Raw genomic sequence first — 18735 nt, 5'->3', positions numbered from 1 at the left:
GGCGGGACTCTGGTTATAGCCGCGGGAGGTCCGGACACGGGCGGCCATGGGACTCGCCGGTAAGTGCGCGTCCGGCCTCTCCTCTCTAGCAGTCTTGCCCGCCTCCGGACGGGGCTGCGCTGCTGGCTTGGGACCCTGGCAGGCTGTAGCAGGGTTGAAGCCTACTGCGCTTCAGGCCCGGAAGCCGGGTCGGACGGTCTGCAGAGTGGAGTGGGGCCGAGGGCACTGGAGATCTGGAGCGGGTTCCTTGGCCGAGATTGGTGGGCTACCTTCTGGCATCTCAGGAACTTCCAGTCTCAGACCCTTGCCCACTTTCCTGTTGTTTTCCTCCTTCCTTTGGGCGTGGTCAGACCCTGCCCGATTCTGTCGGGTCGCTCACTGAGTGGGACATCTTGGCTCTGCTGCTCCTTGGCTACCTCTAAAGGAGTGCAACCCAAGGAGTGACCAAGGTTTCTCTAGAAGTGCGGTCCTCCTCATCTGCAGCCTCCGCCTGCTCTGCCGAGGGCTCCGTAGGAGCCTTTGCTGCTATTGGCTTGCTGTGGTTCCTTGGCTACATGCGAAAATGTTAAAATCTTCACCAGTTTGCCACTGAAGTGGCTGGGTGATGAGCTTTGGATGAATCGTTCAAAGTTGCCTGGCTTCTCATTTTTAAAGAGAGATTTGGTTAAAATCCGAGATTCTATGAGTATGCTGTGTAAGCTTTTGAATGACACAGATGTTGAAAGTGATAACCAGAGGGTGGGCAGACTCCTCAGTGTTGCAGGTTAGTGACACAAAATTAAGTAATTTCATTTGACTCATTGCTCACTTTTTGTTATCATTCATCTTTTGAAACTGAATAGAACTGGAACTTCAGGTTTAAGTGACAAAACATAGACGCTTGTTAGTTAAACCACTTGAAAAGTGCAAGCTTGAGGAATCTCAGTATTTGGAATATTGAACGTTAATTATTGAATTAAGTTCCACAAACATTTATGAAGTATTTCTGGGAATATACTTAAGATATGGATGAGTTTGTTGGAGAGAATTGGTAGTTAAGGCTGCCCATGTTAATTTGTATTTTATGATTTTGCAGTTGAAATTCAAACCTTGGAGCTTTAGCATGACTTCTGCTTGTATAGTTGGTTCTGGAGCTCTGGAAATCTTGTAAAGCTAAGAAGATTTTTACCCTTATCTCCAAGACTCTGTAGCTTTGAAAGTTTTAAGAATCTATAGCAGTAGTGTATCCTGTATGAATGTTTCACATTGATATGACTTTGGAGGACCCCGGGGATAAATATTACCCACTTTAGGATGTAAGAAGTGGTCCTAGATTTAACCCATCTCTAGTTAAGTCTTTATTTTCAGATTGCACACTGAAAGGCAGGACATTCATAGAGAAAACAATATGGAATAGAATGTTTAAAAAAAACAAGTGGTGGCAGCAGCTTGATTATTATCGTATTTGAATAAGAGGAGCAAAATATCTGCATTGCCTATTGCATGAGCTCCAGTTGTCCTTAGCAAAAGATGACCTCAAAAAAGGCGATTCTAGCTCTAGGTATATTGTAGTGTAAACACAAAGCTAATACCAGACGAACTATGAGATTAATTGCATCAGTGGCTAAGCTGCAGAGCAGAGATCAGCAAACTTTCAATGAAGGACCAGATGGTAAATATTTTAGGCTCTGTTGGTCATATGGTCCCTGTTGCAGCCACTGTCACAGTCACTCTGCCGTTACAGCCCAAAAGTAGCCATGAGCATAAATGAATGGACAGGCCCGTGTTGCTGTAAAACTTTATTTACAGACTTAAGGAGTAGACCAGTGTAATTAGATTCAAATCCTGGTCTGCTTTACTTTATACTTTCCTGTAAAACTTTCCCAAGACTTAGTAGTGTGAAACAGCAATCATTTTACTATTTTTCACAATGTTGCAATCTCCTGGGATTAGCTAGTGGTGCTCCTGCTGTTCTTGCCAGCGGTCACCAGGGAGGATGTTTTTAGGGAGCAGCAATTTGACAAGAAACTAGACCCTGAAAACAGGGCACTGGCTGGAGCTCTGGCTTTCCCCATGGAGTCTGTGCTTTTCCCTTTTCACATTGTCTCCCTGACATCTTTCCAGCACAGTACATATAGTAGCTGGACTTAAGTGATTACTTTGAGTAGCCAAGAGTACTTAAGTGGGAGCCACAGGCCCTTGTGAGGCGTAGGACAAACATTTGCACATCACTTTTCACTGCATCCTATGTGTGAAACCAGGTCCAAGAGGAGTCATGATCAACAGTGAAACAGTTGTGCTGCCTATGAAAAGTTGAGTGGTGAAGGACAAATTTCTTAACCTCCTTAAGCTTTACTTTCCATTTATCACATACACGTAATACTTAGTAGGGTTTTGGTGAGGTTACAGTAGAATGTAGAGAATTTAGCATATAGTGCCTGATGTGTCATAGCCATTTAGTAAGTAGAAGCTGGTAAAGTGATACCAATAGAGGGGAAATAAGCATATGTGTGTCTGTGTACTTAACATTTGATAACAAACTCTTTAGCATGGCACACTATTATACAGTATGCTATAACAGACAAAATTATGCATAGCAATGTTTTGCAGCAAAATTAAGACACGAAAGAGTCTAGTTTAGTTGCATGTACAGTAAATGCTAAGTAAGTAAGTGCAAATGAGTATTTTCATTATGTACTTTTTTATTTCTAGGAGAAAAGCTCATAAATGTACATTAACATTAAAAGTGATGCTAATGGGGCTTGGAATATCTTGTGTCTCTGAGCTGAGATCCCGTTTTTCTCTCTTTTTCAGGTAACAGAGGACATATATCTTAGCTGGGTTGCTCTGAGAACTGATGTCTGAACCATCTCAGCATGGCCTATAGAGGAGGAGGGGGGCATGCGAAGCCTCCCTCAACTCCACTCTCCTCGGTTAACCCTGGAAGCTTTTCTACCTGTACAACCCATTCTCATAATATATGCATGGTATCTGACTTTTTCTACCCAAATATGGGAGGAGTGGAAAGCCACATATACCAGCTCTCTCAGTGCCTGATTCAAAGAGGGCACAAGGTCATAATTGTCACCCATGCTTACGGAGATCGAAAAGGCATCCGTTACCTCACTAATGGCCTCAAAGTCTATTACTTGCCTCTGAAAGTCATGTACAACCAATCTACAGCCACGACCCTCTTTCACAGTCTGCCATTGCTCAGGTACATATTTGTTCGGGAGAGAGTCACAATAGTCCATTCCCATAGTTCTTTTTCTTCCATGGCCCATGATGCTCTCTTCCACGCCAAGACAATGGGGCTCCATACAGTCTTCACGGACCATTCCCTCTTTGGATTTGCTGATGTCAGCTCGGTGCTCACAAACAAGCTTCTAACTGTGTCGCTTTGTGACACAAACCACATCATTTGTGTCTCTTATACTAGTAAGGAAAATACTGTACTAAGAGCAGCACTGAATCCTGAAATAGTGTCCGTCATTCCTAATGCGGTAGATCCTACTGACTTCACTCCAGATCCATTTAGGAGGCATGATAGTATAACTATTGTTGTTATCAGCAGACTTGTTTACAGAAAAGGTAATGAAACGATAGCTGTATTTACATTGCAGACTTTTATCCTTATAGAAAGCTGTTGAATATTTGTATCTAATGATTGTTGGGCTTTTCATTTTGTTTTATGTTTTTATAATGACTTCTTCATTAACTATAGCAAAGGAAGATCTGATATTGACTTGTACATCCAAGAAGAGAAATTTTTAGAATAGCAGTGAATGCTACCTCCAGTTTTAATAGTTACTGAAAATAAAAATAAACTGGTGCTGTTTAATTGACAGGATCTATTTAAAAATTAAATCACCCCTCCACATGTGGTAAGAAATAAAGGACCAGAGCTTATCACATGGCTTTTTCTTTCAATTATAAAAGTAATGCCTTTTCATTGCAGATGTTGTAAAAGCCAGGAGAAGCACAAAGATGAAAACTAAAATTAGCTGTAACTACACTATTCAGAGATGACCCTAAAGAAGACTTTGATTTATAACTTCCTGTATTTTATGCCTATTTACATATGCAAATCAGTGGGCTAATTCTGCATACTACTGTTTTGCAGTTGCTTGTCTCATTTAATCATATATATGATATTAATGACATATTGGCAGGTAAGTGATGAAGAGAGGATGATTAGATGGGCCATAGCTAGAGGATGGCTGTATCCCACTGTGTGACTGAGGACAAGTTACTTAACATCTCTATTTCAGTTTTGTTTGTTTTATTCAGGTGACAATGGGAACTATGTGAAGGTTCAGTGGTGTATGGGGCCTAGGTTGTACTTGATGAGGACCCACTGTTAGCAAGAAGGGTTGTTCATAGTACCTTTGCAACAGCAATGGATACTGCTGGAGAATTTGTGGAGGCTTATTTATCAGAACTCTGAACAGTGGCTATTAGAAGTATATTAAATTACTCTTGGAAAATTTGTCTAGTAATCAGGTGTCACTTAAAATTGGACCTGATAAAAAAGTAATATGTAGTCTTAAATACTTGAACTTGACTCAAAACATTAATACACTGACTTCCCAGTGTCCAAGTGTCCAGTTAGTCCCAGAGCTGCAGGCTTTGAGTACTGGTTAACTAATTTCACCTGTGTCTTGTGCAGTCACCTTCACAAAGTATAATGTACTGTTGCCACCTGGTTTTTCTTTTATTTTTGAAGTGGGGTGGAACTGTTAAATGCACATCAAGCAATATGCTTCTAAAGTTTTAATTTGCTTTCAGTTTTACACAGTGGTTTGGTCACCACTCATTGATAGGGAATGCTTTTCTGTGGCTGTGCTTTATTAGATTTTTCAAACTACTCAGCTTGGTTTTCATAGAAACTTAGTGTTGTGAGTTTATATGGTATTTAATTACCCTGTTCAGTGACAAGTACAACTGGAATCATATTTCTGAAGAAATGCCATAGATTCTTGATAACTGTGCAGTGGCCTGAAATCTTAGATGTAGGCCTCGGGCAACATAGCCCACATGTGGAATAGAAAGTCCACGTAAGTGGAGGTGGTAAGAAAACCTGCACTGAACTGCATTTTCTGGGTGAGGTTAGTGATGTGTGTCTACTTGTTTACCAAGAAGATATGAATTGGCTGGCATTCTTTTGTGTCCTACTTGGGGTATTGGTGATGTGTTTATTATAAAAAGTTACCTGATTTATTTTTAATCAAATAGCATACCTTTGTGAGATAGCCAAGAAAGAACATGGGGTGTGTGTGTGTGTGTGTGTGTGTGTGTGTGTGTGCAATAGACCAGTAAAACTTACTACTCATACCTGTTACTTCTACTTCATTAATGTGGTGTTTTAATCAGTGAGCTAGTCACCAGTGGAGTGAAGGTTACATTCTTTGCTGTTCTCAGTTCAGTCCTCAGATATTTATCAAACCCTCTCCATATGTAAGGCCTCCTGCAACAGTAATATTCTGCTAAGGAATGACCACATCCACAGCCCAAAACTAAGTAGTTATCTTAATGGGCCATTCGTTATTATCAAGTCAATTTCATCTGGAGGTATTCATTAGACCAGATATGAGAAGCTCATTGGGGTGGATTAATTAAGAAGATAAATGCAAATATTCCTTGCCAGGGTTTCCAGGCTGGCTGCAATGAGCCCTCTTCGTTCCACCCTATTTTGCTCTCAGTTGAGGTCTCGCAGTGCTCAGTGAGTGTACTGACGCATCTCACTTCTTATTGTGGCGGTGATGATAATCTAGCAAGGGGTTCTGTAGTGGTGAAACCCTGTGTGTGCAATGTCGTACCCCACTTGATCCCTCCCAGCAACTGTAGGTACGTGTTATCTGCTTGTAACACACCAAGAAACAGTCTGAGGGACGATAAGTAACTCGCCCAGGTTATACAGTGAATAACATGAGAAATATGAGGCCAGCTCTTGCGTTCAGGTTGCCTGTTTCCTAGCTGGGTCATTAGGTCTTAGGATAGGACAGAAGGCTCAACTCCTGTTAGACTGAGCATTAAAAGCAATCCAAGTTGGGAATTTTCCTTGTCTATTTTATATGATGGCAATTAAAAGTCTTTGAATGTTCCATTGTGTTAAAGTCTTGCAGGCACCAGAGTAATTTTTTATATTGAGAGAAAAAACCCTTTATTCCTGGAATACTATTATAGCGCATTAATAGTATTAATCAGTTTCATTTCTTTTATGGTGATTGTCAGTACTAAAAGATATAACGCATTTCAAGTACTAGCATAGTAGCCATTCAGTAGATGTTCGCTGTTATCAGCAATTATGATTATTGTTCCACTTTTGTTTAAAAAATGAACTCTTAACCCTGTATTTCAAAGGAATGAAAGAGGAAGAAGGGTAAGAGACAAAAATGAAAGTAAAAGGAAGAAAGTGTAGGAGGCTAAATGTTAATGGTCATTAATTCACTTTCTGGTTTTATGTAAAAACCCAATGAATGGATTTGGTAACAGGCTTGAGACAAAGATAGCTAAGATTTTAATGAGAAGCCTTCATAATTAAAAAAAACTACATGGGTATTTTTGTACATATAATATGTTGAAGGTACCAACAGAGTTTATTTAATCCTATGTTGCACTATTTAATAAAAATGACCATATACGTATAATGTCAGCCACTATTTTATAATTCTGCCTATTTTGAGGAAGATCAGTATAAGAAATTCTGTGTATGGATATTTTTTATTAATAAACAGGTCTAATTGAAATTATTTTAATTTATTACATGGGGAGAGATGTGACAGGAGAATTACTTATTAATATTTAAATGAATATATTTTTATTTTTCAGGAATTGCTTCTCTTTTAAAATACATAACAGCTATCGAAGTTTGTACATATTCACTTAATACAAATTTCTACATATAAATATAATTTCACCATGTATATTTTACAGCTTAGTGTCATCTTTTTTATGTTTCTTTTTACTTATAAATGTGTATGATTTATAGTTGTTAATGAACTATTTCCAGGTAGTGTCAACATTGCTCTGTGCTTAGCCTTTAACTTGCAGACTAGTAGAGCATGATTTATTTGATTGCATTGTATTATCTGAGGTGGTCTTTATATAATGTAAGAAAAATAAATTTCTGAAGAAAGGAATAAAGATGAATCCTTTTTGCTGTGTATAATGGAACGATCTCACAGCTGTAGTTCTACCCCCTTTGCCTATTTATTCTCAAGAACTAGGGTATAGCTGGTTTGAGTGGACTCTTTTTTGAAGTCATGGCAGAACTATAGTGTTTGTTGAAAAATTCTCCTTGCAAACTGAGTTTTGAACAAAGTAGAGGAAGCACTTAGACTTTGTTGCTTAACTCTTATGGCAGGAAGTAAGAGTCATGCTGATAGAATTTTATAGCTGAAAGAGACCTTGAGATTGTAGGTACATAGGTCTCTGCATTTTTTTTCAATACTGGGAGGTCTCTGCATTTAGTAGATCAGGGTACTTAGCTGTGATCAAGGGCTTGCTTGTTATAAAAGAAAAGGAAGAAAGAAAGAAACTGGGACAAGACCCAGATCGCTAGCTCTAGCAGGCTGCGTGCTATGAAGAATAATTGAAACATTAGTTAGCTAACTTAAATACCTTTTGGTAGTAGGAGGCAGTGTGTCCAAGTGAATCTCTGAAGGATACTGAAAAAGAATTGTCCATATTTTGGTTGTATAAAAGGTAACAAAGCATGTCAGGGTCTGTATCACCAAGAATTATAACCCTTGGGAACTGTTGGCAGTTTATGAATGATTCCACCCCCAGGAAACATGTGAGAGAGTTAATTTCTGTATTTCTAAATGCTGTATCTTATATCTTAATAAATGAGTAAATTCTCATTTCTGATGAATTTTGAAGTTCAAACATTAATATCTCTAACATTCAACTTTGTTTTCAGGGACTGATTTGCTTTGTGGCATAATACCTGAACTCTGCCAGAAATATCAAAATCTAAATTTCATAATTGGAGGAGAGGGACCAAAGAGAATCATTTTGGAAGAAGTACGGGAAAGATACCAGCTACATGACAGGTATCAGTGGCTGTCATATTGTGGGTAAGAAAGTACCAGCAGTGGCTGTTTGGTTTTAGCTACATGCCCGCTTAAATGTGCTGCTTCTTTGCCATGTAATTGATGTACAATAATTCAAGGCCTGTTTTTAAAGAATTTATATAAAATGAGAACCACAATTAAAAATTCACAATTTTATTTTTCTATTAGCCTGATATTATGTGACATTGGGGAATAGTAGTTGGAAATATCATGGAAGGCCCAATAGGCAACCACTGTGATTGGGAATATTTGCAGATTTTTAAGTCATACCAATATTTCCATTTAATGCAAATTAGCTTTAGAGAAGGTGAAATTTGTACATGTTAAAAAGTTAGAGGCCAGGTGTGGTGGCACACTCCTGTAATCTCAGCACTTGGGAGGCTGAGGCATGAGGATCATTACAACTTTCAGATCAGTCTGCTCTACAAGGTGAGCTCAACGCCAGCCTGAACTGCAGAGTGAGACCCTGTCTCAAAAAGACAAAAAATAAGTAAATAAATAAAAGTTAGCAATATGTTAATTTTATGAGGTATATCACAGCTTTATAGGGCTTTTTTAAAAACGTAGGTATTTAGTTATGTTAATGTTTTGAGGTAGAAAACATTAGCACTTGTAGGACTCTACATAAAAGCTGACGGCTTAGAAATTAAATTTTTTGTAGCGTGATTTTTCATTCCCTTTTCTTTCCCCCTCTCATTTAAAAAATCAGGGTGCGTCTTTTGGGAGCTTTAGAACACAAGGACGTTAGAGATGTCTTAGTTCAAGGGCATATTTTTCTTAACACCTCCCTCACCGAAGCATTCTGCATGGCGATTGTGGAAGCAGCCAGTTGTGGTTTACAGGTAAAAAGCTTGAAGGGCTTACATTGTGGGGATATCTTTATCTATATTTTGAAAAAATAGTAGGACATATGTTATAACAATGTTTTAACTTCATTTTGATGATTGACCTGAGGTCATTATAGGTGGATCATGTATTCCTTTTTTCTTTTGAAGGTTGTAAGTACCAAGGTGGGTGGAATTCCTGAGGTGCTTCCAGAAAGTCTCATTGTTCTGTGTGAGCCTTCAGTAAAATCTTTGTGTGAAGGGTTGGAAAAAGCTATTTTCCAACTGAAGTCGGGGACACTTCCAACCCCAGAAAATATCCATAGTGTAGTAAAGACTTTCTACACGTGGAGGAATGTTGCGCAGAGAACTGAAAAGGTATGTCACATGCTGAGCAAAGATCTTGTCTGAGCTCTTCCTCGAAATTTCACGTAGCCTTCGGTTTCTCTTATGTACAAGTTGGCCATTAATGTTTTTGGTTAAATTTATGGACTGTCTTCCATATGAAAAGAAATGAACTAAGGATAATTTTTGGGTATGTGCTGGGCTAAGTTTCTATTCAAATCATTGCATTGACATCTGAAAGAATCATTAACAGTTGACTAAACTGGGTATGGGGAAACCACAAAATTTTGTAAAAGTCTTAGCAGTTAAAGGCAAAACTAGTATTGAAATCTATCCTTAGATGTTTTCTTAAGGTTGTTTATCATTCAAAATTATCTAGGTCTATTAGCAAATATATGGTTTTGGTGTTTACAGTAGCTTTATAACTGTTAATATTTGATTCTGACTACTTCTTGAGCCTTCTGTCATGCTTTTGCTAACCACTATACTTTTCTGCAGGAAAATTATTTTGGCAACTGTGGGTTAATAGAAAATATAGTAAGTTAGAGTTCAAGTTGGAAATATGATGACAGATGAAAAGCAGCAATAGAACATTCAAGAAAGGACAGGTACAGAAAATGGATTGCCACCTTAGGTAGGAGAGTACATGCTGAGAGGTGGTTCCCAAATGGACTGCATTTCTTTTCAGCTTCATCCTTTAGATCTTTCTCATGACTACTCTGCCTTTTGCCTCTTGTCATGTACCACACTAAATGGAAACTGCTAGGTGTCTCCCACTGATACTAGCCCTTTACTATAAGGCATTCTTACTTGATTTGAATTACAAATTTCAGTATCCAAAATGAACCCATATTGGAATGTGAATTCAAAAACCTCTTTCTCTGTAAACGTGGTCATCCATAATAACATTTTCCATTGAACTAGGAGACTTCTGAAATGGTTTGAACTCAAGGGCCTCAGGCAGTCTGACTTTCTAGAAAAGTCTTGGAGTATCTCTACCTTATCAGATAGCTAACCGAAATTTTTCTTTGGAAGTTGGAGTGTGGCACCTGTGGGAGTGTATGTTGCAATCAGCATAGTAGCCACTTCAGGCTCTGTATCCTCCATCTTTTTGTTTCCTTATCTCCCAGGCACTCCCTAGAGTCTAATGTGACCTTTGGGGAGCTGAGATGGAATTTGTGGTATGGCTGGCAGGAATATATGGCTAGACAGGTTTTTTGGAGACACGCCCTGATCGCCCTACACAACTACAGCTCTGTAAATTGTGTATAGACTTGATACAACTTGAGAGCTCTGAGCTATGATAGGTAAGAAATTAAGCGGGAAAAGGACTATGGTGACAATTTGTTAAGGAGCTAATTAGCATTGTTTTTATAATTATACTTCATGTAGTTATATTTCAAATAGTAAAGCACTTATATTTTTTCTCTTTTATGGTCTGGTAATTTATAGCATACAGTCAAAACAAAGCAAATTCTCATCTGTAACAGATTGTCACATTCTCTTTATAGAAGTAACTTATCTTGTCACTTAAGATGATAAATAATTGACTTGAAATAGAGCTGTATAAACAAATCAGTTTATATTTGGTCTTTTAACTGTAGGACATTTTAATCCTTTTCAGCTCTTTTTAGTTCAACTGTACTATGTAGAAAACCGATCTCAAAATTAAATTGGACTTAATGCTGTGAGCACACTATTTGATTACAGTCCACCAGCCACAACATAATCCTCAACATCATTCTGATTAAAATGCTTGTATTTAAAATGTCCTCAGGGTAGAAGAGCTAGATGAAAACATGCCTTACCTTTGAAAGGCCACTGACCTGTAGAAATTGCACTTGTTGTAACTTCTTGAACTCAAAAGAAGACAATTTACAGGTACATTATTTGAGACCAAGCACAAGTAATTCCCAAGTGCAATTGCAAAACAGGAATGCTGGCTCATTTGATGTGTTCTGCACAGGTATATTTAAAGATCTTTGTTACTTAATATTTTAGAGTTTAGTGCTCAGCAGTTTTAAACAGCACGTCATGCTCTACCAGTTTTCACCAGTAGACTTTATTTGCCAGTATTTGACCTATGCTGCTTATTAAAGTTTACTCAGTCTTCCCCCCTTCTGCTTGCAATCTCTGAAGCGTTTCTCCATATCCTCACCTACGATGGACAGCAGCATGGATAGCCTTGCACAGTTGTTGAAGGAAGAGCCTGTGTGTCCCTAGAGGCCCACTTACTGTACTGCTATAATGATGCTTTTTCTCTGGTAGAGACCAGTGAGAGTTTTCTCCCCCCAAAGCATCTGAAAAGGCCAGTCCTGTTTGAATACCTTCGAGTCATTGCTTAATTAAATATTACCCCTGTAGTTGTGACCTGAAAAGCTATTTGGACTTTGCAGGACTTTGGTATTCTGGTACTCAGTTGAAATCGATGTTGGTCTCCTAAGAGAAAGCAACTGTAGCTTATTCTTTATATCATGGTGTTTTGTCCAGATTATGTGCCCAACAAGCACTCAACCCGATTGCAGAAATTATTGTAAGTTCATTAAGGACATCGTTATTGTAACAACATCAAACACAAGTGACTTCTGTTTGCATGTGTTTCGGAAACATTCTTGGTTAGGGTGGGTCGTTGTCTGTTGTGGGAGTCTTCTGGCTCCCAGCATTCATTCTTTGCCTTCTCTCCTCCAGGTGTATGAGCTGGTCTTGAAGGAAGACGTGTTGCCCATGGACAAGCGACTGAATAGGCTCATCTCTCACTGTGGCTCAGTCACAGGCCACATTTTTGCTCTGTTGGCTGTGCTCAACTATATGTTCCTTATCTTCCTGAGATGGATCACTCCAGATTCTATCATTGATGTTGCAATAGACGCCACTGGGCCAAGAGGTGCCTGGACTCATCACTGTCCTCCCAGTGAAAAAAGGGATGAGAACAAGAAGGTGTCTAAAACCAGGTAGAAGAAAGCCTGCCTTGTAATGTTTTAAACATTTGTAACACTTCTATTAAGATGGTTGAAAATAACCTTGCTTTTTGGGTTTTGTTTCTTAAATTTAATTCAGTAAGTTATGCTACCTCTATATCATATGATGTTTTAGTTTAAGGAAAGATTAAAAACTTATGCAATTCCTGAGTGTAGAAACTTCTTGCACTTCTTTACAATTTAGGAGAGAATGGTTAAGCCACTCAGGTATGACATTTTTCAGATAACTGAAATCCTTCTAGCAGAGATGTTTTAACATTATATTTTGAGAGCTTTGGGTGCTGAAGGGCCAAATGTTTCTGGGTACTTTTTGGCCAGTTTTTAATGTTAAAGCATTACTTAAACATTCACCAAATGTTTACAGGTTTTCTTTAGGGAAGTATACCAATTATGGGAACTCCTTTAAGTCATGTTCATAGATATCTATTAGGCATTTAAGTGATGCTCTTAAATGTTTATTGGGTCCTCTCAGTAAGTGTTACATACTAGCAGCAGGTATCTTTAGTAAGACGGTCTGTTAGTTAACCAGCATGTTTTGATCACCTGCTGTGTGTAAACTGCTATTAAGGACCAGGGATGCATTCAGCTTACTGTAGTCATGGTTGACATGAAATGGTAAAATGTCTATCATGCCAAAAATGCTTACACTAGTTAATGCCAGGAAGAAGTCTCTGGCATATTCCAAGTCCTTTGAGCCCGTTGTATGCATTCTCCATCCTCAGTTCTGTTTATGAAGAGCCCTTTTGCTTTTTAAATTCTAGGGACCGATATCACTGTTGATGATCATGCAGAGAAAGCCTCCAATTTTTCAGTGCATAATTTAGTCCTTTGTAAATGCCTTCTTGTTATCTGAGCAGAATGTATGTGGTGTGCCATCTCAAAACCAGCTGCTACTCTGTCCTTTTGATATAAGTCACTATCCTCCACTGTGGCCTAGCTGATGTCTGATAAGTATTGTCAGTGTGCAAAAGGCTTTACTCCAGAATGTTTTATTTATAGCCAACCAAGTCTGAAAATTTTAGGAACACAAGTCTCTTGTGGGTAGATGTTAACTGTAATCATTGTTGCCCAGAGCCATGGGTTTTTAACCCCCAATTATCCACATGGTGTGTATTATCCTTTGAACTCTTCAGAATAAAGTTTTGTGCAAAAGGACTGTGAAATCATAACAATGAGGCACTTGTGTGTGCACTAGACAGATTCTGTCAGTATTGTGATTCTGTACAGGATATTTTTAATGACAACATTCACAAAACGTCTTACCTTTTAAAAAGTATCTTCTGCCTATTACCCAATTGCCACTGATATAAAAGCTGTATATTAGTGTTTTATTTATACTAAAACACAAATGCAAGTGTGCAATTTTTAAAATGTAGAAGTTAGAAATTCTTTTGTTGGAGAAAAATGGACATAACCATTCAGTCTTATTAAGATTTTTATGCATTGAAACTGACATAGATATGAAATAAACAGTGCCAATGTTCATGATAAAGTGATAAATGGTTAATACTTGGTTTTGTTTGTTCTAATCTGCAGTTTTTAATGGTACACTACTGTTTTTCCTTTTGCTTCTTGTTTTTTTTCAAATTATTTAATTCTTGAATTGTCATTTATTTAAAATCAAAATAGAATTTTAAAGTGATTAGTTTTGCATATAAAATGTGTAATTTACAAGTCAAAATTATTTTACTTTTTTAAAAGATGGAAGTAAATTTATTTGTCTTAATCTTCACTTTTAGGCTTTCTGGTTGTACTGGTCAGTATATGGAAACACATTGTTCTGTCCTGTTCCTCACATTTATTTGTAAGTGAACTTACAATGATGAGGAACTTCTTAAAATGTTTTTTGTTATGCAGTTGCACATGTACCTGGTTTGTTAAAACATGCTACATGTCCAAAAATAAAGAATGACATTTTGACAATTTTCTTAACTTGTCTCGTTTTATGGATGGAATACTCTTTACTAGTGGAACAAGGTCCCATTCATCCCCTCCCCACTTGCTTTTTTAGCATAGTACATGTGTTGCTTGGTCTGCCCCTCCTAGGGCTTGTGTACTATATGTCTATCTAGGTTCATGTTTTCCTCGCTGGGTTTTCAGTTCAGCGCAGCAGTGTCCAGAGGTGGGGCCTTTGGAAGATGAGTGGATCATGAGACCTATTAAGTCTCCATAGATTAATCCATTGTTGAACTCATAATTTGATGGTTATTGAGAGGTTGTCGAAATGAGAGGTGGGCCCTAGGTGAAGGGAGCGGATCATAGAGGTGGGACCTATTTTATCTCTAGACCTCTGTCTTCTGGCTCTGCCTATTCAGTTTCTTGGTTGCCACAAGGTAAGTAGCTTTCCTCTATCCCTCCTTTCCACCATGATCTTTCTGCCTCCTCATAGGCCCTGAAACAGTGGAGCCAGCTTAACAAGGACTGAAACCTTTGAGCCCGTGTCAAAGTACATCTTTCCTTCTGATTTTTTTCAGATACATTGATACAGTAACAAAATGCTGACTAACAGTCAATAAAAAAGGAAATTTCTAGAAGATGAGTCACTGTCTTATTTCTAGAATGTATGATCTGTATTACTCTATAGAATTATAAATACAGTTGTGACTTTGTTTCTTGATCCAAAAAGCCTTATTACATTAGAAAAATGAATACATCTCTACATTACAGTGCGTGGCCTATGTAATATATTGTATCTTGCTAGCTATTTTAAGAGAAGCTTCAATTTTTATAGGAGCCCAACTTTTCCCATGTTTTGTGTTAGAAGCAGCAGAAAGCAGTCTCCTGTATGTATGTATTCTGATTTATCTTACCAGAACTTACTCTTGACATCAGGCTATCATGGATATATGTTTACTTTTGTGAAATATTTTAAAGGCCACTGTCAATTTCTTTGTTTTTTTTATTTTGTATTTTGGGGAAGGGTCTACAGGGTGTTCAGGGTCTCATTACTAGATCGGACTCGTAGTGATTCTCCTGTTTACAGCCTCCCATGTGTTGGGATTACAGGTGTGTACCACCATGCCCAGTCTCAATTGCTATCTCAGCACGCCCTGCGCGTAGGGCCGGCACAGTAGGCCCAGGGATTGAACCCCTGGCTTCTGCGCCTGCTTGCAGGTGCTTTAATCCTCTGAGCTATTTGGCTGGCCCTACCTCTGTCAATTTGTATTCCCAAAAAGATGTGGCTAAATGTAAAATTGTATCATTCTATAGTTGGATTTTTAATATGAAATGAAAATTAAAGTTCTACATAGAATTTGAGTTGTATAGTAATTTGGAGAGTTGATTTTATCATTTCTGTGTGGCTCTCTTAGTCACTTTACTCATAACTAGGACAAAATACCCGACACAGCCAACTTAAAAAAGGAGAGGTTTATTTTGATTCATGTTTCTGTCCAACATCTGTGAACTCCAAGAAAGAAAGAGGTTGGCAGAAAAAAGCTGCACATCTCATGGCAGCCAGGAAGCAGAACAGGAAGGATGTGGGGAGGGAGGTAAAACCTTCCAGGTCACATTCCCAGTGACCCAACGCTGCTGACCAGACACTACTTTTTGACAAGTCAGCTGTAAGGGCCTCATAATGTAGTGACCTCCTAAAATCCCCACTTCTGATTGAGCACACGAGCCTTTGAGGGACATCTGTATATAGTGTAACATTACTCCTGTCCCCAAAAGATTCATGAGCATTTCTTTGTGTGAAGTACATTTGCTTCAGTTGCCCAAGTCTTAACAGTTTCAGCATTACTGAAGTCGAAGTCCAAAGTCTGCCCTGAGACGTAATATAAACTTAGTTATGAGCCTCTGTAAAAATCCAGAAATTAAACACCACAAAGTAGCATGGGATAAACATTCCCATTCCAAGAAAGGAAAATGGGATAGAAACCAGTGGACCAAAGCAAGACAGAAACCTAGTTCTGTTTCTAGCACTTGGAGGAAGTTGTATGACATGTAAGCCCCAAAATGCCCGGGTGGCCTGGCCACTATGGCATTGCCTATGGTTGTAGCTCTCATGGTTTCTCACTTGGGCTGGCTTTGCTTACACCTTGTAGCTTTCTTCAGACCTTCCACATTCTTGGCTTCAACTTCCAGGGGTCTCTACTGCATTTCAGCTTTAGTCTCACAACTTCATGCACTGCTCTCTGAAAAGTACAATGCCTGGTTTTCTAGCCCTAGAATGTAGGTGGAAGCATCCCTGATCTCTTAACTCTTGGGTTTTGCATGATTTTAAAACTAGCACCAAATGGGTGATACAAGGTCTGCAGCCAGGTCAAGTAGTAGCCAGCCCTCTTGAATCTTGGCCACAGCACCCTCTGAGTGCCTGAATGGCTGAGCACTGAACTAAATCCCAAGGAGTCAGTTTCTTATGTTACTATTTTCCAGCATGGCATCCTGGGGCTCTCTAATGAAAACACCACACCTTTGTACTCTTGATCCCATGCAGGCAGAGGATCTCACTGATTCTTGCCTTCCCCTCAAGCCATTTTTTCTGTTGTCCTGTTGTGAACTACTTGGCTCCTTTTTAATGCTAATCTTTCAGCAATTAAGCTCTCCTTTGGTCTAGCTTTATGGGCCCCAACTGTATAGGAACTTCATTTCTGAAGATCTAAGAAACTTTAAAAATCAGCTATGTGTTTTGCTCATTAGCCTTCATAGAGAGCTGCCTAGAACCCTTAGTAGTACTCGGGCCACATCCTCAGTATTGGACTGCCAAAATATCCACTTCTGGATTAATTAGTCCACCACCCTTAATGTCAGTCTCCTGCAAAATCTCAACATGAGTAAAATGTAGATTTTTTTCCTGCCAGAGCATAAAACATACAGCCTGGAGACCATATACCAATGGAATCTGGGAGCCTCATCTTTACCATCCACCTGTCCATCAGCATTTTGGTCCTTTGCACTTTGACCAGGATCTCCCATCAAGTTCATTTGACTGCATTGTAGCGCTTCTTTTCCACCTAACATCTTCAAATCTTTCTAAATTCCCTCACAAACTAGTTCTGAAGGCTTCTGAATCACATAGTCAGCTAAGAGTCACAGCAATGACTTCAACTTCTGGTAGCAAAACCTGTCATACTGACGCTGTCCTCATCACTGGGTCAAGATAACACTCACAACACCCAGGAGGAGAGGTTTATTTGGGCTCATGTTTCAGTCCACAGTGGGATGGCTCCAAAGAAGCAGCAGCGTGGCAGAAGGTCACGGCAGTGGAAAGCTGCTCACATGATGGTGTCCAGGACACAGAGAGAGGAGGGAGCAGTCAATGAGTGCGAGATATCCTTCCAAATAACACTCCAAGTGGCCTGAGTCTTCTAACCAGGCCCTACCTCTAAACACCAAACCAGGGGTAGTGCCCCCATAATTCATTCACCCTTTTAATGCTCCACCTGTGAGTACATGAAGTTTTCAGGGGACATCCAGATAGAAGCCATCGCATAGGTCATTGCTCAGTGTATTTTGACTGAAAAGTGTTGTGTTGGGGGGGAACAAATTTTCTTCCCCAGGGGACACTTGACAAAGCCTGGAGACATTTCTGGTTGTTACAGCTGGATGTGCAAGGCATTCGCATCAAGTAGAAATCAGAGTCACTGCTTATTATCCTACAGTGCTCCGGCAGGTCCCCGTAACAGAATTGTCTGGTCAAGATATCCATAATGCTGTACTTGAGAAACTGGTACAGTGCTAATTATTTCATCTCTCAGAGATACATGACTCAGTTATTATATATCAGTAAATTTTATGCCCATCTCAAATAATAAATGTAGTTATTATGGTCACTCAGAAATAATGCAGGCAGCTGTTTTAGCCAACTTTTGGCACGTAAAAAATGCAAAGGAAAACCATGTTTCATGTGAAAATTAAGACCCAAACAAGATTGAATTAAGTATGCAATATAAATTACTGGTCTGACGTGAGTGAACAGTAGCTTGCTTAGAGTAGCAAAACTGAAAACGAATTAATGAGAAGAGTTAAGGTACTTTTATTCACATATTTTCCTACATTGGTATTCTAGCAGATAATCTAAGTTTGATAAGGGAGATTTATACATTAATATTTGTGCTTTGAAAGTGGAAACAACTAAAACTTTATAGTACAGTAACAGTGAAATGGATAAGCTATGGCCTATGGCTCAAGATTGTGTCAACCTCAATAAGGGTTTAGTGAAACAGTTCTTGCAGAAGTAGTCGTTCTAAATTGCCTGAATGCTATGAGAAGCTCCCATATTTTTGCATAAAGCATTTATGAAATAAGATTTATTTAGTGTCATCTTAGAATTTTGTTTTGACTTGCCTTTTCAGTAAGTTTTGAGATTAAGAATGAAAGAAGAGACGATGATGCAGAAAATTAAATATAAATCAATTTCACTTGTGTTGGACAGCTGCTGAGGAAACATTGTCCAACTAGAGAAGGTCTTGATTCACGGAATCTTTGGTTAGTTCCCTTAGATCCCAGGGTATCTCTTTCATCCATTTCCTCTTGACGCTTCCCTGATCAAGACAACTTTCCTGATGTTTGAAATGGAAGTGAATAACT

The 18735-nt window shown here is 38.9% G+C and overlaps 1 protein-coding gene across 7 annotated transcripts; it reads left to right on the top strand.

Annotated features, from left to right (window-relative positions):
* Piga (phosphatidylinositol glycan anchor biosynthesis class A) lies at window positions 1–12359 on the top strand. Of its 7 annotated transcripts, none has more exons than XR_002821886.1 (7): window positions 1–59; window positions 2794–3570; window positions 7904–8036; window positions 8767–8899; window positions 9053–9259; window positions 10357–10533; window positions 11915–11956. XR_002821886.1 is itself a non-coding variant. In XM_023719582.1 (7 exons), the coding sequence occupies exons 2-7, from the start codon at window positions 2856–2858 to the stop codon at window positions 12179–12181; spliced, it is 1233 nt and encodes a 410-aa protein (XP_023575350.1). In that variant the 5' UTR covers window positions 4–59; window positions 2794–2855; the 3' UTR covers window positions 12182–12359. The 7 variants fall into 7 exon arrangements, 6 of the variants coding, with proteins under 6 accessions (XP_004635126.1, XP_023575350.1, XP_023575349.1 ...); XM_023719582.1 differs by lacking the exon at window positions 10357–10533 and having other exon boundaries at window positions 4–59; window positions 2794–3196; window positions 3419–3570; window positions 11915–12359; XM_004635069.2 differs by lacking the exon at window positions 10357–10533 and having other exon boundaries at window positions 11915–12359.
* The last annotated feature ends 6376 nt before the right edge of the window (window positions 12360–18735 follow it).

Source organism: Octodon degus, unplaced genomic scaffold (assembly GCF_000260255.1).
Source record: "Octodon degus isolate 3935 unplaced genomic scaffold, OctDeg1.0 scaffold00069, whole genome shotgun sequence".
NCBI classification, from domain to species: Eukaryota; Metazoa; Chordata; class Mammalia; order Rodentia; family Octodontidae; genus Octodon; species Octodon degus.
Note: the sequence above shows the minus strand (reverse complement) of the source record. Positions and strands in the feature narration are given on the sequence as shown.